Source organism: Pezoporus wallicus, unplaced genomic scaffold, assembly GCF_028554395.1.
Source record: "Pezoporus wallicus isolate ANWC-B61680 ecotype Strahan unplaced genomic scaffold, APGP_CSIRO_Pwel_v1 contig_227, whole genome shotgun sequence".
In the NCBI taxonomy this organism is placed as follows: domain Eukaryota; kingdom Metazoa; phylum Chordata; class Aves; order Psittaciformes; family Psittacidae; genus Pezoporus; species Pezoporus wallicus.
Genome location: NW_026635704.1, coordinates 6,345,297 through 6,365,248, shown reverse-complemented (window position 1 = coordinate 6,365,248; position 19,952 = coordinate 6,345,297). Strand labels below are relative to the sequence as shown.

General features: G+C 36.8%; 1 protein-coding gene across 3 annotated transcripts; it reads right to left on the bottom strand.

Moving 5' to 3' along the window:
- Window positions 1-1,962: 1,962 nt before the first annotated feature.
- Window positions 1,963-19,871, bottom strand: AKAIN1 (A-kinase anchor inhibitor 1). Of its 3 annotated transcripts, none has more exons than XM_057397545.1 (2): window positions 19,754-19,871; window positions 1,963-3,836 (listed from the first exon to the last, which is right to left on the bottom strand). In XM_057397545.1, the coding sequence occupies exons 1-2, from the start codon at window positions 19,773-19,775 to the stop codon at window positions 3,646-3,648; spliced, it is 213 nt and encodes a 70-aa protein (XP_057253528.1). In that variant the 5' UTR covers window positions 19,776-19,871; the 3' UTR covers window positions 1,963-3,645. The 3 variants fall into 3 exon arrangements, with proteins under 3 accessions (XP_057253528.1, XP_057253529.1, XP_057253527.1); XM_057397546.1 differs by lacking the exon at window positions 19,754-19,871 and adding an exon at window positions 16,858-17,108; XM_057397544.1 differs by lacking the exon at window positions 19,754-19,871 and adding an exon at window positions 16,219-16,484.
- Window positions 19,872-19,952: the final 81 nt, after the last annotated feature.

The following is a 19,952-nucleotide window of genomic DNA, read 5'->3' as shown; positions in this document are numbered from 1 at the left end:
ACCCCACATCCTTTCAAGAATATATGCTACATCCTCTTATCTTTTCCCCTAATTTAGATTAAACTTCTTTAGAAAAGCCTTCAGTAATGACATATTACCCCATGTATTTGACATTAGTACACATTTAAAGAACAACTGCAACATATTTCATGGTAGTCATATTAAGAAAGTTGCACAGCTATTTTTATACACTTACCATTGTAGACATACTACAAACTGAGAGACTCAACAAGTCACCAAAAAAAGAAAAGATAACATCAAAACCAACATGAGTAGAGACTGTAAGATTCTTAGGTGCCTTGTTTGCTATTGAATATTCAAGGATTTCCAACTCTTAACTCTCTTAACTTTAATATTACTATTTCTATGTTTTTACTTTTATGACATAAAATTAAGATAGCTGTTTCTAAGGCACAAGGTTGTTTTTTTTTTTTCTTATTTTAGAGCAGGGATTTTCAATGTAACCACACAGAACCAAAAACTTTATGACCAGTGGCCTTTACTAATCTTTTACAACATCCTGCAGGTGAATTTCCATTATTTCCATTTAGGTATTGCTGCTTACAAAGAATAGCACATGTATCATAATAAAATTGTGATAATCAACCTGAATGAAGACTCAGCAAGCTCAGTGCAGGATAACTCCAGGCACCCAATTCTTCTTCATGTGATACATGTACTTTCACATGTTTGCGCATCATTCTACTTACCACTGATAAGTGCTAAAAGGTGGTGAATTTGTTTTAAACATACATAGATACCATTTTGATTGTATTCTACTTTTCAGAGGCGAATTATTGAGATGAATAGTGCATTGATTACTACAAACCTCATGAACACATTGTTTTATCATTGTATGTTTGTCATTGTTGTCACGAACACATAGATTGTCTAGTGAATCTGAAAATTGCTTCCCTTCTTTTGACAAGAGAAACCAGAGACATGTAAGATATTAAGAGCTGAGATTTTTTATTTGTAATCAGATCTGTATCACATCTGTAGTAATTTCTCTCACCTCTGTTTTGTCCTGAAAATATAATCTGTCAGTGAAGATACCAAAAATACCTGCTTTCACCATGTAGTAAGAATACAACAAGTCAAAGGTAAAGTTTTCTTCTGTGCAACTCTCTCGTGTGCAGTACAGATCTCAGCTACATATCCTGGATGCAAGTGGTGTGCAGAACACCTTTGTCAATAAGAAATACTAAATGCATGCCTTAATTTAGAAATATATACTATAGCTGGACACATTATTTGGCTCTTAGGGAAAACTATGCTATTTAAGCTACAGCATTTGTTTTTCCTTAGACTTCCTACCATTTTATCTTTCCAAGATATTAGATGTCTGACAACACTGAAAATGATGGGTATCATTTAATGGTTGAGCAATAGCGTGCCCAAAAGGGCAGGGATAGTGAAGTGGTATTGTAGAAGAGCATAGTGGGAGGAGAGTGGAATAGGTTCATATGAAGCAGTGGATCCAGCAAAAGCCTGGATTCACTGTGTTTTAAAATTCCTCTTTTTTTAACACTTACAAAAATAGGACACGCAAAAAATTTCCAGCCTACACACAGATTATTAAAATAACTACCAAGTACATATACATATATATATATAAAAAGAAACATATTTCAAATTTAGGGGGACAAAAGGCATTAACAAAAAGAAAATAACTCAAGAAATGAGGATTTTCCTGTTCTATAGCTCTCCTTCCTACAGCACTGTAGGTGCATCCATGGCAAACATCATTACGCACTATGAAGTGTTTCCAACAGGACTGCACTGCATCCACTAGGCTTGCCTGCTCATTTGCCTCAGAATTTAACCTTTACTCATGATCAGTTTTCTTAGGCTCTTAGAAAGCAAAGATGCAAAGAGTGCTTACAAAAGAGCTACCTCTCAGCCTAAGGCAAATTAACAAAAAGGCTAATGGTAAAAAAACATACCATTATGACAACCATTATGACAAACATGCACATGCCTCCCGACACAATTACTTCCACCTTTCAAAGTCTGCTTGGCTGGGAAGATTCACCCAGTGTCTATAGAAGTGAACCAACTGTGTACTTGCAATCTCAGTCAGTTTCCATTATCAGAGGATTCAGACAAACTTTAATCATGTTGAATTCTTCTTTGCACTTTTAAGCACAAGAAGATTGAGCCAAATCATCTTCTGTTATAGTCAATGCTGTTAAATTACAAATAAAAAAAAAAAAAAAAAGAAAAAGGAACCAAGCAGTTTTCAAAGACTTAATATTACAGAATGTGGCTATTCATGACTAAGCCTCCAGCCATGAGAAAGAATCCTGAAATTGTTTAACACAAGCAGTAGGACACAGCAAGTTATAACCAATTACTTAAATCAGTTTCTTTGAGAATCATCTAACTGAGTAGAAAAGCAATTACAAAAGTTTGTCTCCTTTGCAGATCCTGTGTATCTGCTTCTCTGTATTTCTAGGTGTATAACTACAATAATTCAGTTGAAGCAGAGATACAAGCTATTCCAGAATTAAATATACTGTTACTTATTTCAGATGTTAATAGTGCAATCATCATTACAGTAAGGGAGCATAAAAGTTAAAGCTACATGTATTTAATTTCTATCTTCAGAAAAATCATGGATTTCTTCAGCAATATAGAGCAGTTAGAGGATAAGTTCTGTATTACCAGCTTAACACAGTGCTATTTAAAGTGAATCTATGTAACAACTGTAGATATCTGAAGTCACTTTATGCCCAGCAGGTGAGAAATATCTACCATGACAGAATTCAGACACAGTGTATTTCCATCCTTTAAGACAGTAATAAATCCAAACCCTATTTTTAAGCCACTCCAGTCTTAACTTTCTGTAAATCAAGCCCCATCAAAGTTCAAAACTGAAGGAAAAGTTGGCGAATTCCATATTAGCACATCAGTTTCTCTTCTCTTAGTATCAAGAAAATTGAAAGGAATAGTTGAGGCACAAGTGACTTTTATGCAGAAGTAAAAAGTATTTCAAATGAGTAGGCTAAAACTTCAGTACTTCTTTTAACTTCTTTAAAAAAAGACATAGACCATAGATCTATAATCACAGTCATAAATCACAGTCACCACAGTCTTACTGGATTGCTTTTCCCCCCATCCCAAGATGAAGAAAAAAATTGGTTCACGGAACTTACCAAATCTACTTTATACTGCCATTCGAGCATAGTTCATGTTTAATCAAAGCAAAGTACAAACTCGTGCTTCAAAGCAGCCTGAAAGCATTCTGCTATTTCTTCAGTGAAGACAGCTTCAGTGAACCCAGTAACTCAAAGAAGAGTCCATCCAGCTGAACTGACATAAACATTGCACGCAGAAATTACATGAAAGTGCACTGACAACAAGCTTTTCAGAATAAGTCCATATCATAAAAGCTTGTGCTTGGAACTACTTTTATAGCTATGGTTATTGTTTCTGTTAAGAGGCACTGCATAAATATAGATTTAGTCATCTAATGCACTTAATATTTCTCAGCTGAGGACTACTGCAGCTTTACCCTATGTCTAGGTGTGATTATACTTTGGTTTACTTTACGACAGTAACATTGCACTAGCAGTACAGCTGATACTAAAGAGAAGGCTGAAAATATGCAGACTGGAGGACTGAAAAAACCAATCTTCTCCTTTACTTCTTTTCATGCTTCTTGGTTAATTTTCCTCTTTCTAGCTGGAGGCTTGTACTGCTGTTTGTTCTCTTCTCCTTCTGCTGGCTCTCGTGGGAAACTTGCTGCACTGCTCGGAGGATAGCAGTTTGCACAATCTGCTTGCTGGCGTTCTGCAGCTTAACTTCATCTTGCTCTGTCCCTGGCTTCTCACCTGCCACAGCCAAATGAAAAAGAAAGGGAACTAAGCATTTGTGACTACTCTCTGAAAATCTGAAGGATAAAGAAAGAAAAGAAAAAAACAACAAACCAAAACCACCACCAAACAAAAAAAACACACACACCCCCCTCCCCACCCCCAAAAAAAAAACAAACACAACCCAAAACCACAAACCAAAACCAAAACCAAAACCAACCATGGAGTGCTTGGAAACAGTTCATTATGTAGGAAACCTGCAAACACAGAAGATGATGAAGTAGGGTAGATGAAGTAGGGCAGATAGTGCCTCCATATGCTCAGTGCTATAGGACTGAATGAAGGATGCTTTGAAACATAGAGCTCAGGTACCCATGCCTGCTTCCCAGCTCTGGGGACAGCTGTGGCTCCACTGCTGAAACAAGAACAGCTGCATTTTGCAGTAAGACAGGGCAGGGAGGTTTTGTCATCCAGCTGTGAATCATATCCTTTTTTGACTTGAGCTGTGCTTCTGGATGAGGAATTGGACTTCATTTTGCAATCCTGACATGAACTTTTTCACCACCATACAGAGAAAAATCTGTTTCATTAACATTTCTATTTACTTTTAGTTCAGACTAAAAGCACTCACCCATCAAATTTCAATTGACCTTGAGGTATAAAACTGTGTTAAGTGCCAGCTTGTTAATTCTTAGGTCCCTAAAAACATTTGCAAAAGCATTTAAAAAGGCTGAGATTGCTGTAGGTAAAGCAGGAACACACACACACATCCACGAAACTGCCTGTAGCAATCTGACAAATACATACTTCTTATGTGACACTTCCTTGTTTTGCCAGAGTAAAGACAAGGTCAAGGAAGGTGATTTTTCCTCCTCTGCTCTCGTTATCACGCGCAGTACTGTGCTCAGCTCTCGGCCCCCAACATAAGAAGGATATCGACCTTCTGACCCAAACCATTCTACGGTTCTGTGATTCCAGGATTGTTTGGGCCAATAAAACTATCAGCAAAATGATGAAAGCTTACTCTATGAGAAAGAAATTATTCATTATCTCTCCTGCTTCTTTGAAAGGGCTTCAAAAATATACTTATTTCTATCATGTTCATATTATACATGCTAAGGGTAAAATACAAGTGTGATTTAATGCTACTGAAATTGAATAATTTAAAAAAATGCAGCTGTACTGAGATGACAAAGTTTGCCCACAATTAAGAGGATAAACCCATGAAAACTTAGAAAACACATTTTAAGTTGGAAAAGCTGACCAAATGGAATCACTTGAATTCTTGGCACAGTCAGATTCCCTGATTCAGTTTGTTCCACCCCTCAGCACTTGAAACAGTGTTTTTTGGAAAAATTTCAATGTTGCTTAACAGGAAAGTACACATATTTCTTTATTACTCAAATATAAACTCACTTGGTATTACACAATGAATTAGTCTTCTTGCAGGGCTGAAAAAGACCAGCCAATTCAGCTGATATTCAGAAGATAATATATTAACAAAAGCATGGATAAAGAGGAAATTGTAAATACAAATGAGTATGCTGGAATGGACTATGAGATTATATGAAATGTGAAAAATTTTCCAACCCTTATAGCCATAAACCCCTCAAAACTTATTATTAAAAACATACTTTCATTAAGCACAGTGCTGTTTAAAATTAGTTTTCTCTCCTTAGGGATGCTTGGTTCTTGACAATCTACAAAATCTGAACTTTAAATATTTTTACATTAGGAAGGTCATCCACAGCAATGCCCAGTTGAAAAAACGGTAGTTTTAGTTTTCCAGTGAATTTCTACCCAAGTTTTCAGTCATTTATCATGGAGCATAGCCTGCCTGAAAGCATCACTCAGATAAGTGAGACCTACATTACGTGCGCCTAGCTTGAACTCATTAGATGACTCTTTTCTTTTTTTTTACTGGGAAAACATATCAAGAACAAAACCCCCAAAATATCTGGGCTATTACTGCCCTGATGGTTTAGGTATGCACAGAAGGGAAATAAGGCAGCTCAAACAAACTTAAGAATTTTACACCTGTGTAACACATTTAGGCAGATAGTAACGCAGGTTACAACAGCTAATTGGCTTTGGACATGGAGAGAGTCAGAGATGTTGGCCTGGGGTGATGTGACCAATGAGACCATTGGCAGTTTATGCTGAGCATACAGATTAGAAAGCAACAGTGAAAAAAAATAGCCTTTTTTGAGGAAGATATCTGACATTGTATGGAGGTCTAAGCCTGCATTAGGACCATTATGTGTAAGAGCTAGACTGCCAGCCAGGATCCAGACATGTTGAGCAGTCAGACATGAATGTCCGGCTCCCCCAGGTGTGTGGTGTCCATCACAGCTGGCCCATCTGGACATGCCTGAACAAATGATTCGAGATTGGCTCTGCCTGAGCAGGAGCTGGACAAGATGACATCCAGAGGTCCCTTCTGTGTTATAGCTGGTGAAGCTGTTATAAACTCCAACTTTTCCACTTCCTGAAGGAGTAAACATGTCTGGAAGACCATTCCCACTACTTCCTCTTCTTTCAATTATTCCTTTCAAGAACAGAAAATAGCTTTGTGCTAAGTGCTGAGAAGGTCATTTATTTACTGATATGCTGGCACTGCTCTTGGCACAAGAGGAACTAAGGAAAACTGAGATGACTCATGTAAGGATCCCAAAGGGATCATGAGCTGGAACATATCTATCAAACTGCACCACCTTGCTGAAATACAGACTGCTGTGGATATAAACAAAGGCAGAAATCTGAGCGCCTGTAAAATTAATCAGATATTTTAAGAACTGCCTATTTTCCATTAGGTAAAACTGAGACATTGCTCTGTTGTCTAAGTATTTGGTGTTTAGCTAATCAGAATAAGAGTTACTAAGGTGATAAGATACAGCTAATTTTTACCTATGTTTTTTTGAGATTTGAAGAATAACTAGCTTTACTAAGATTTCCTTAAACAAAGTCATTTGAAGTAATTGCTGGGAAAAACTTGCAGGATACAGAAACAGCATTCTGTCTACTAGTTATCCTTGTCTAATGACTACTCTTTTTCTCTCAATGACAGAAAATCTTTTCTACTTATTCTCTATTTTTAAATGCTCACCTGACTTATACAGGAGCCCAGCACCCTAATTCTGCAAACAGAGAACTGAAAAATGCAGGTTAAGTGATACTAAACTCAAGTTAGCAATTTTACCTTAAGACATGACAAAGTCCCTTTAGCATGTTTTTAGTAACCTGTCTTTCATTTGGGGAGTTTTACGCCAACTAACATAGCAGATGAAGACTATTTTGTAAACTCCAGCCTGGTTGCACAATCTAAAGATTAGTTTGAGAGATTAAAAAAAAACAAAACAAAACCCTCAAAATTTTGGACTTACTGCAGGAATCAGTCACATATTTCACTTTTATCTAAAACTAGTGCCATGTATCAGTGAAATTCCTCTGGTTCACTTGAAGATGTTCCACATGAAGAAAAATTTGCTAGCAGTTTGGAAAATAAAAGTATTTAAAGTATATTCCAAATATTCATCTCAATTACTAGAACTAATATTAGTTTAAGTCCAAGAACATCTTGTGTAGGAGACTACATTCTCTGCACTACAGAATATGCATAGAAAAGTATACAAGGAAAATGCTAGCTACAGAGAAATAGCATTTAGCACAGCTTAAATCTTGAAAAACTTCACACTCTTTGCACATGGAGCTTTTAACACACCTTACTTTCTTCAAAGCATCCTGAGTCACTTCCTCTTCCTTTTCAGATTGCAATCAAAGTAGTCTCCTGCACTTCCTGTTGATATACCCTGTGCCTTTTCCCTTTCAGCTTGCTACAAGTTAAAATTAATGTTTCATAAACACTCTTGCTAAGTAACACTTAATAACAGGTAATTTGTATGAATCAGCAGTTAAGTTTTCTACCATATCTTTTCATCAGATATTTGGGAATACTATAATGAAGCTAAACTACCACAGGCATGATTTTGCTCTTGCAAAGATGCAAGTCCATCCCAGATCCACTGTTGGTGGCAATGAACTGTGAGGGGATGAGACACCTTTCAGTGAGTGCAGAATCAGTGATTTAGAAGGAAACAGGAGCAACATTCTGACATGGTAAGAGAGCAGGGGCTAAATGGTGAATGAGCTGTGGTAGGAAGGAATTTTGAACTCTTGGAAAACATGGACTAGAAATAATTTATCTCTTACTTTTTGAGAAAAGATAAGTCATTTGTGAGCTCACATGACCATGAATGTAAACCCTATCTCAGGAAACTTCTCTTGTTCCTCAGTTATTCCTTTTGCTTCTTCAACTGTATGACCTTACTGCTTTCCCAGGAGAAAAATAATGCCTTTCAAGTCACCTCTTTTCCAAGCATGTGACATTTACACAGCTCATCATGTCTTCCTGCAGGTTAGGTCTCATCCTGCCTTGAGGCACAACACAAACATTGCATTTGAAGAGAACAGCTCAGTTTATGACAACAGGTTCCGTGAATCCCAAGGGCCACGCCTCAGAGATCGAAAGTTTATGTTCTGTTTCACAGGAATAACAAATGCAGTTTAATTTCAGTAAATGAATGCCACCAAAGTCATTCTGGAAAAAATGAAGTTTTTGTTTGGGCAAAAAGCTTTGAGCTTAAGCATACATAAAGCTAACAATAAAAATCACATTCCTCTAAGCAAACTTCTGAGCAATTCAGAACTCATAATTACACAAAATGTATTCCCCTGTTAGCTACAATTCCATTTTATGCAAAATTTCTGAAGCTGAAAGAGCCATGAAGCAAATATTTTTTCTTCACTTTTACATGAAATTCAGCAGGTATATCCTTTAACTAGAAAATTTACTATTTGTTTTATTAATATATTGCTTTGGATTGTGATAGTTAACCATTATACTATTTTCTGCAGATTTGCAACATTAGAATTATTATTAATAAAAATTAATAATAGTCCAACAAAAATACTGCTGTCTGGTAAATCTATTTTAATTATACTGAAAATTACTGCTGTAATTTTTATAATCCAAATGTCAGTATTAATGAAATTTTAAAATTGAATGGAAGTATAAGTAAGCAAGACTGTGACGATAAGACTTCATCATCACAAGGTCCACTGCAGATGTATAGGAGCTATATTTATTGAAAAATAGATGCAGGATATTGCCTCAATTGTGTTTAGAAATCGTAGATCTTTCAAAAAACTTCAAAGAACCCGGCAAGTTCGCAATGACATCATGTACATGTATATGTTGTAGTAATTAACAGCAACATTCTTTGTATCAACATTGATATTCTACTACAAGAAACAAAGTTCCTCTCTTTTAACTTCCCATTGGCATTAGGCAGTGATGTATCCCTCCAGCTTGTCAACCACAGCATGGAAGTTCCAAGTGAGTGTCTTCTGGCAAATATTTTGTAACCTGTGAATTGAAATTGTTAAAAAAAAATAAAAAAAAAAATAAAATCAATCTCCTTCTTTGATTTGCCTTATAGGTTGGTTACTCGGATTTTAGCACTAGAAGCCTAATTTGAAGAGATATAAAATATGAGGCTGCACAGCATCCATAATCAGGAAATGTTGATGAGTCATGTTAATTACACCCAGAATGAATGAACATGGCAGTCATCCAGGGCTGAAGGCTTTCCAACACATGTGCATAAACCCAACTTTATGCATGAGTGTTATTAAGCTATTCTCAGGATTAGAGACCCTATTTGTCTCCATGTCTTTAATGATGCCAGTTCAGAGACCTCATGAAAAGGTCCTACTCTGAAATTGTAAATTTAATCTTAGAAAATTAAATAAGAAATGTATTCTTAAGTTCATTAGAGTTGATTCTGTCCAGCACTATTTCTCAAGCTCTAAAATGGAGCCTTGTTAAGTCCTGACACATAGCTGTCAAGTACAGGATGGCAATACTCAGTTGCCTCCATCCTTAACTCCTGCCATGCAATCAGCATGGAAAAGGAACAGTATCGGGAAGTGGGCAAGCACAGACTACTTTGGTCTTCAAAACAAACAATAAGAATGAAATTGGAACAACCCTGCTCTGAACACTAACCCAGGAGGAACAGAAGGGCAAAGAAGCAGAGCAGAAATGCAGATAAATTGTCTCAAAGGATGAAATATCTCCAGAGTAGCATTGTATCATTTTTATCCAGACATTAGCTATATCTGAAGTGAAGTTTGGCTTGTTGTTTTGTTGTTTTTTTTCTCCCCAAGTTTTGCTCTTTCTGTAAGTCTCTTTGGTTTGTTTACTATAAATTTTTGAAGACTGCAGTGAGTTATTTCATGCTATTTGAAATATGCCAGCCAAAATGAAGCTTCCAAAGTTTTTTATATTAAAAACTTATTGGAATCTACAGATACATTCTCTACCTAGCTTTGGTAGGTGTTAGAAGACTTTTCGTACTCACCACTTTATAGTGTAAATGAAGAGCTATGTACAGGTTAATTAAATTTGCAGTATTTAAACCTGGGTTATTTGGTAAAAAGTTTAAAAAAAAAAAAAGAAAAAAGAAGATGTTATTGGAACCTGTCAAGAACCAGCAAATCCTGTTACATTTTAGATGTGTTTCAATGTATACCAGGTTATTCAGAGTCTAATTTCAGAAATTGCCTAGTTAGACCTCAGCTGAAACACAGCCCTTCTTTATCTCTTGGGAAAAAAAAAAAACAAACGAAAACCAAACCCAAAACCCCAAACCAATCCCCCTTACTTCAAGACAAAATGTAATGTTAATCTGCGAGTACTTAACTTCAAGACAAAATGTAATGTTAATCTGCGAGTACTTAACAGAAGCAGTAACGGATGCGCATCCCCTCCGTGCTGACAAACTGGCTGGATTCACTGACCGAAGTAAGAAAACAGTGTCATTATATGAGATATGCATACTACAAAGTGAAGTAAATCTAAGTAATCCACAGGAGGTTATATTTGCCTTACAGTTAGAGAAATACCTGAATAGAATAGGGTTCAATTTACTTCTTCAGGCAGAAAATTTCAGACTCTCTTGAAGAAGGAAGACAGCATCTTCTGATAACATGACTGCAGGGTCAGATGACAGCAGCACAGAGATCACCTGTCTTGACTTTCCTGGCAAGGCATTCTAAAGGAACCCGGAGCTTTTTATGGTTATTCAGGTCAGCTTTTCATTTCTGCTAACATCAGTATAGATTCTGCTCCAGTTGCAATCCCTTAAGAAATATTAAATCTTGTTTTGTAGGAGCTTGCAAGCTATTATGGAATGAACACACACAAATGGGTAACCACTACTCAGATATTTCAGAAAGACTATACAGAAATAACCAATCCATTGCTTGCGAAGAATTTTTGTTTAACTTAATATTTATAAACTCAATACAATGGTTTCATAAAATCTGTAGTTGATGAGACTGAAGGTATAAGAATAAATCTGCCTTTCACTGCATTTTACAGTAAGTGCATTTAGTTTTTAATATCATGATAAAACTTATAAGCTTGGAATCATATTATTTATATCTATAACAAGTACAATGGAGCAATTCATCTAAGAATAATCATTTGGAAGGAAAAACTTTAGGAGCCAGTGTAAGTCATTCTTTTTGTATATTCAGTGTTTGATTTTCCTGCTCAATACATGGACCCCATACACAGTGCCAGTAAGGATGTTAATAATGACTGTGTTGCATATTACCACCATCCTTCAACTATGAAGAACTCCTTCAATATAGGCCACATAGCCACTGTGAAGACAGAATTCTTTTCACTGCTAAGCTGAATAGGATTCAACCCAGTGATACGGAAGTGAGAGGTGCCAGCCTCACTTGTTTAAGCCTTCAGATCTGTTAAAAATAATTCAAAAAAGTAAATTCTGTGCTAGTTTTTAACACTATGTTGATTCAGACTTTAAAGAAAGATTGCATCTAGGACTGTTGACTACTTTTTGAGCTTGCTAATTTCATACCATTTCTGAATACCTATGAAATAACTTTTTTCCGCCTCACTAATGAGATCTGCTGGTGGAGTTTCACAGCAAGGAAAAGATCACCGGGGAGAGGTCATCACAAGAAACAATTTTTCCTCAGCAAAACAGAACAAGAAATTCCCTCCTATACAATTTCTTCTTACCAGGTGGCAAACACTTTGAAGTATTCTTGCAAGCTGTTAGCTGCAAATGAGTACAGATAATTTTGGATGGAAACTGGCCTCCATACTTGCCACCAACCATCACAAATTCTGGACAAAAGCAACTATTGTATCAGACTGCATGAAGTCTGCAAAGTAGTCTCACCTATAGACTCCAAATTAGGTCCATCACATGGACTTCGTCAACACTAAGCTAGGAAAGAATCCCACATATATATACTCTTACATCTTATATTAGGGTGCTTTTTTGGTACCGCAGAATTAGAGCATTAGCAGAATGTAGCACAGCAGTAATGGGGACAAGCCATTTTTCTATTCATTATCAGGTCCCTGCATAGTGTCTCAATCTGTGCGTTGTGAACAGTTCTCCAGGGGTAACTCTAAAACCAAAAAAAGCAAAAGGCTATCAAGAATTTTTTTGTCTTTGCATCCTGCAGCACAACAAGTTGCTGTTTTCCCAGCTTTTCCACTACAGAAGACCAGGACTATTCAGACAAGTAAGCACATCTGTTTCAGTGTGCAGCTGCTACGTCTTCAATTGCAGCTTAATGAGATTCCCAAAATGCTTGGTACAGGATGCACTTCTGATCTGCAGTATCATTACACAAGTCTGCTACGCTGCTCCTAGATTAAAAATGTTAAGAACAGCTGTGCTGCTAAAAAGCTGGTTGAAAAGCTATTTGTGTTGCTGTTGTAAGAAAAAGGTGCTGAGCAGTGAATATTCTGACTTCTCTAATGTCTATCTTTAAACTTTAAGTGTATTCACAAATCTTTTTACATAGAAACATTGATACAAAAATGAGTTCTACCTCCTCCTTCTTCTTTTGGGATTGCAGGGTCATGAGTAAAGCCTTCAAGTTCCTAGTTACGGAGAAAATGTCAGAAGAATTCCTCAATTGACACTGAAAAATAACAAAACTCATCTGAAAGATGAAATTGCACAACTCAAAGTAGATAAAGCATAAAGGATGGGAGTGTTCAGACACTGAAACAAACTGCCTTGATGTATTCAGATCAAAACCGATTCCTTGCAAAAAGATTTTATTTAGCCAAAAATAAAGATCCCTAGTCAATCAAGCACAACTTTGTATACTACTAACTGGGTGAAAACAATACAATGATGAAACTCTAATTTGTTTTAGTTTTTTTTTTATGGTCTTACATTATGGAGTAAAATTCTAAAAATATACTAAAATGATCACTGAAATTATACTCTAGCAAAAGTTGCTGGAAAAAACATTAGGTAGTTCAGATATCTTTAATAGGTTTCTAAGTTTGTTCTCAAGCTAGTTTTAAAAATGCAGGCCATCTGTGTGCTGTATCAGTACATACACATAAGGGCAAAGGTCCAAGACAGAAGTGTTTAAGTGACTCATGGAAAATAGCATCAGGAAACAAAAACAACCCTTCAAGCATGAAAAATTCCTATGTTTCCCATTTGTTCAGACAACTCAAAAATAAACAGTATTATTTTAAATTTTATTTTACCTTTCCACTGGAGGAAAGAAAGTTTTAGGGGTGAAGATAAGCATGGAATATGCCCAAGGTCATTCTGGGGAGAAGTTAACTGAAAGCAATTTGCAAAGAAGCATTAAGATATTGTTTAACAACATTTAAAGTTACTGTTAAATCTGATTAATCCTGATAGTGGAAGTGATCACTCCTTTGTAAATTAATGACGTAGTAATAAAAGAAAATTTGGTGCATCCTATAGTTTTTGCTAATGCTTTAGAACAAATAAATGTTTCGCTTATTCTTCCTTACCTTACAAGGATAGATATTTCTTACGTGAATTTTTATAGTCATCAGTCTTTTATAAGCTAATTTGGAACTGGGGTTTTGGTGTGGGTTTTTTTTTGGGGGGGGTGTGTTTTTTTGGGGGGGGTGTTTGTTTTTGGTTTTGGTGGGGTTGCTTGTTGGTTTTTGTTTGTTTTGTTTGGGTTTTTTAAATTCTGCAATAGACTCTCTTTTGAATTTTTCTAAGAAAATCTGCCAATTCAACAATTACAGCTTCACTTTGCTTTTTGACCTGATCTATAACCTTGAAATTTCATGTTTCTCTACTACAGTGGCACACATACCTTCATCCTTACATCCAACAATCAGTAACACTTTTCTTGTCTACTTCTCAGCCTCCCTAAACCAGTTCAATCCAGGAAAAGGAAGCTAAACTTTGCAATGTATACCTTGTCCAGTTTTCTACTACATGGATCATCCTCCAGTGCAAGGGCAGCACATCATGTGGGAATGCTCCTGCTAAAATGAACTCCCGGACAACTCATAGAGTTTGAACTGCATTTCCTGTACACCAACCTGGCATTAGTCAATCAACCCAACAAAGTGCAATGAAGGCCCAGTCAAATTAAACCGAGTAAGGAAAAAATGTACTTTTTGCAGTTCCTTTCTCTGGAACAGACTCAAGGTTATTTAAATCTGGGTATGAATAAAAATCACATACAAATAATAATTTTTTGCATACCTGTAAATAGCAATATACTGCCTAGAATGAGCCAGAAAGTCCAGTTTTGAAGACAAAATACTGGTCTTTTTGCAACAATTTTGATGTATCTAGCTCAGTAATATCCAGGCTTGTTTGGGAGTTGGTTGTTTGTGTGTTTGTAGGGCTTTGGAGTGGGTACTGTTTTGTTGTTTGTTTGTGGGGTTTTTTTGTTGTCTTGTGTGTATGTGGGGGGGGTGTTATTGTTTCTTGGGGTTTTTTTTTGGTGTTGTTTGCTTGGGTTTTGTGTTTTTTTTTTTGTTTTACGTAGTAGCTGTAAGTTTTAGGCAAAAGAGTTGAAGTTTAACTTGAAAGTATCTATTCAGTCAATGGTCAGTTGGCTTTGCCTTTGAGAAAGTATATTAAACTCGATAAGCTTTTCCCATTTAAAAGTTTATAAACACAAGGTGTTAATTCAGTGCTCTGCAATAATGTATCTACTACCTTCGGGAAGAGAGCATCATCTTATTCATTTGCAAAATCTTATCTTTATAAACAAGCTCCATTACTTTTCTGGAAGACAGTTTCTTTTTGATTGTTATTGGTTTGTTTTCTTTTTTTCCCACCCCCATCCGGGAAGGATGTTTAGCATTCTGACCCAAACCATTTATAGTTAGACAAATTTTCTTCTTCCCCTCTCTGACCCTCCTGAAACATAAATGTACAGAAAATAAGGTTATTCATCACAGCAGAATAAAACCAAAAAGTTGATTCAAGACACTAAACTTAGTTTCTCAGTAAACATACTGCATTCTGATACCATACAGCCTTAAGTACTATGAAGATGCTATAATGATGTACAAAACGCCTGTGTTGTTTAATATCTGGTAAAGCAATAACGCCAGGGCAGGGCTAATTTACAGTGAAGAAAAGCAATTAAAAAAATGAAATCTACTCAGGCTTGCTCTGTCTGAATACAAGAGACTGTCAAGCCCCTCTGATCGTTTTATCATCTCTTTTATAAATTCCTACTTAGTTACCCGATGTATATTATGGCAACATTTGCAAGGAAACCATGGACTTTTCTTTGAGTAAAAGCAGACTAAAGAATGATGACTATACAAAACAGATTTTCACAACTTTTTTTTTTTTTCTTTCTGGATTAGAGTTGTGAAAAGAACAATTCATGCAGTTATTAATGAGATTTGTGATTTGTTCATTGTCAGCCTTTGCCGAAAAATAAGCATGTTTTCATTATTTTAGGGGTAATCTCTTCCTGCAATATTCCAGTCCCATAGTGCTTTTGAAAAATTAATACAGTTGATGGTGACACTCTGCCAGATAGAAGGAATTCAGAAAGAGCCACTGATACTGAAAGGTGTAGGACAAAAAACCAGCTCCTGGTTCTATTAAGATAAACAACTTGGTCCCAGTTTCAGAACATGATGTACAAGGAAGTATCAAATTAGACAGCAACTGGGCTGTTAAAGAGACAAAATGAATTTCTGATTGTTGAAAAAGGATATTAATATCTGACAGATTTCATCTGTGTCAAGTTAGCAAAGTCAGCTTCAAGATCATTTTTTTTTCCTTTAATGAAGGTATAAAGATTTCGGATCCTTATCCCTCTACAGATTGGATATAGAATTTCAAAGGAAGACAAAACTTCCATTAGCTTGGCAAAACAAAGGCATTAATAGTTACTCATTGTCAAGTTGCAGCTTTTAGGTTGCCTTTTTATTGACCCGCTATTTTTACTGACAATTATACATCTTTAGCAAAGTTAATTTCAAGTCATTTCGCTACAGAAGCTATTATACATGAATTACATTTATATCCTGGAGCTACTGGGTCTCTCATAGCTTTCTGAACAACAAACTGCCTATTGCAAGCAGAATGTACCAAGCCAAATACAGATTCTCTTCAGCTTTCTTCTGTGGTGTAGCACATACATACTACACAGCAGAGATTCTACAACCTCCTAGAGTGAGGTCTCGCATTAGACATGAGCTCCTGCTGAAGTCAATTTTTTTTCACTAAAAGCTATACTGAAGAAACTTTCTCTTCTCTTCCATTCAAACACTTGAGGCAGTGGAGGGGAAGGAGGAATGGAAATTTGTAAAGTATTTCCACGAGTTTCAGAGATTGTCTCATTGGCAGGCACTGGGGGGGTACTCACTCTCCATGCAAGGCCATGCAGTGACTTTCTGACCTTTTTGTGCACAGTCCCCTGCACACTTGTACAGAAGGCTCCTGTCCCTGATGGGAACCACAGGGGTGACCCTATTAACCTCTGGCTCCACACATCCTAACCTTAAGTCACCTTCTTTGAAACCACCTGTCCCTGCTCTGTGGCAGCTGGCGTTCAGCCGTCACTCCCTCCCCACAGCCTCGGAGGAGCTCTCCGGCAAGGACGGGGCCTTCCCACGGGGCTCCCCTGCCCGGGCACATGAAGCGGCTGCCCTTACCTGGAGCGAACACCATGGTGCCGCCGGGGCGCGGCGCGGCGCGGCTCTGGAGCTCGGACAGCACTCGGTCCGGCACGGCTCAGCACCTCGGACAGCGCACAGCTCGCAAGGATCAGCACCCCGGACAGCGCCCGGCGTGGCGCGGCGCGGGAGGCGGCTGCGGGCCGCGGTCCCTCCCTCCACACTGCGGCGGGGCGGGGAGGGGGCCGGGGCTCAGCGCGGCCCCGTGCCTCCACCGCCCGCACCGACACGGACACTCTCAGGCAATCATCGCTGCCACAACTCGTTGTCCCGCAGCGGCATCAGGGGAAGGGCAAAGAAGAGAAAGGTAATAGCTGTCTGGTCAGCAGGGAGACCAGCTAATTGCTCCTAATTAACTCGCAGCAATCCCCCACTCCCGCTGACTGACATTTCGGGGTGCGCTGCTTTCACCACAAGCTAACAGCCCTGTTAGTAGGCTCCAGAGATACCGAACTTTGTCACAGTATTTTAGTTTTCAAAGGTTCAAATGCTGACGAATTTCTACTCCGATTTCACAGGCCCGTTAACCCAGCTGTACTGAGCAGAAGCACTTTGATTTAAGAGGGAGCATGAATGTTCCAGCATATGAAAGATGACATTCGGACAAAAGGTAAATAAATTTATGAATTATGAACAAAATAAAAAAGTGGAGGGCAAGCAGCAGGAGAAGACAAAACTTTTTTTTTTTCCACCAAATTTTATATTTCACATTTAATTTGCTTTTATTTGTAAAACCCATGCTCAGAATTCCTGTGGACCCTGAACTTCTATAACAGAAGCAGGAAGCACAACAGCCAGATGGGACAAAATTTAGATAAACTAACTGTCCCGTATAAGCCTAACCTGCAAGAGTTACTGTGAAAAATACTGATTAACAGTGCAAATCAGAGAAAGTGGATTAAAAAAAAAAATTTAATTAATATTTGCATGTAAATTTTTGCAATGTGCAATACATTTTCCAATCACGTGTTCATAACCCACAGAGCCTATTTCATTCTTTTTATAGTCCAGGTTTTTGCACACAGAGAATTCTCCAACTAAATCTGGAATATAGTAAGTCTCCTAATAAGACCTTTGTCTTAAAGTACACATACAGAAAAGCACTGACCTGCTTAAATAATTCTGCCCAGGTACTTCAGCAAGAACTCAAGAATGGCATCATCATCATAGTCAAACTAATCATCTTGTGACAGGTTTGTTTTGTGTTTTTTTTTGTGGGGTTTTTTTTTTTTAATACTAAATGATTTCTCCTTGGGAATGCAATTTCTAGTATCTGATTTCTGTATATTTCCCTTATTAGCAATTTCAGCTTCTTTGTTGCCATTTGTTTCCTTCTCCTCTCTTAGCTCAGAAATTAAATTTCACTTCTCTCAAAAGCAACTGAATAAACAAGCATTACACCTCTGGCTGCTCAGAAATGGTGCTCCCTCTAAAAATATGACTTCAAAAATCTTTATCCTAACTTTCTTCCCTCTATCATCATTCTCATTCACCTGAAGTTTGAGCATTAACACATACCTACAAAGTGAATTAGAACAATTTCTAGTACAAGTATCCCACATAAAATACAGAAGAGATTACAGTCAGCAATATTCAGCATTCTTAAGAGAAAGGTGAAGGAGACTGTATAACTTTAGAAAATCAGGACTGAAAAATAATTTGAAAGACTGTAGGAAAACCTGTAGAGGTATTTTTTATGATGTTACATGGCACCTACATACTTGATTAATGTGTTCAGTGGAGATCCAGCCTTCAAGCAACAAAGATGTCAATCCATTTTTCTCCCTCAAATAATATCTATGTGATATATTCCTATTATATACAAATGATATGTATGTTTCCAAAGGACTGGGTTTCAAGGGGGTGGAGCAGCTTGTAAAAAAATTTGCAAAACAGTAACTATGATTTAGTGATCTGAACGTCTGTAAGAAACCTGTAAAATTTTAGGTGGGCATCTGCAACATCTTTCTTTAACTGCTCCCTGTATGTAGTCTAATAAATTACTCTAAACAAGCACATTTCATTTCAAGGATTTTAGTTTTCTTGCTCAAATTAAAAGCTCCCAGCAATTAATGTTTTCAGACAGAGGAGAAAAATGTTATCAAAGAGCATCTTGGGCTTCTTTTTTTTTCATTTAATTAATATTTGAATTCCAGATTTGGTCACAAGTTCAAATGCACAGAAATCACTGAAATAATTGCACAGGGAAGAATTCTGTAATGAACTGTCACCTCAGAAAATGTGCAATTAATGAAGTACAACCACCTAAACAAACAGTGCGCTAATTATAATACTCATACAACTTCAGTGAAAAACAACATCAGTTATGCCCTGTTATTAAAAACAAAAACAAACAAAAACCAAACATTAAGAATGAAGCACAGTGGTAAAAATGAGGTTATATCATTAAAATACAGTACCTGGCCTTGTTCATTTAAACATGTACCAGCAACTTGTATGAAACAGAAAATATAAAACCACTCACAAAAGCACCTGTATATATTTTTACAAGTAATTCTACACTTCCCACCTTGTGTATTGCTTAATTTCTTACTGTTTGAGTGAGGAATTACTAGTTCCTGTAAAAATCAGGAGACTTACTAGTGTGTATCTTCAAAGATATTTTTTAATGTCTTGACTTACTCTGAGGATACTTTTTTTTAGGAATTTTAACATTTTAACAGTTAACTAACATTTTTAGATGGTTAAAAAAATCAAGTTAACTGATGTCACTTTAAATCATCTGTTGCTACTTGTAATTCTATGGTTTTATATCCGACATAATCCCTTTATTCCAAAGGGGCTGAAAACAGTTATTTGGTCACATATATTCAGAAGCTTAGTAAACGTGTTTTAAGGAAAAAGCCATTTTTACTTGATAATGTTCCATGTTTCATTAACAAGAATATACAGCTAAAATTTTACAGGTAATATTTTACACTCTTCCGGAAGAATCATTTGGAAGTAATCACCTAAGTATAAATGAAAATATTTTGTAACAAAATAAAGATATGAAGAGAAAATTGGGGAGATTTCACATTTCATAAAAAGTTTTCTCCTCAACTCTGAGAATG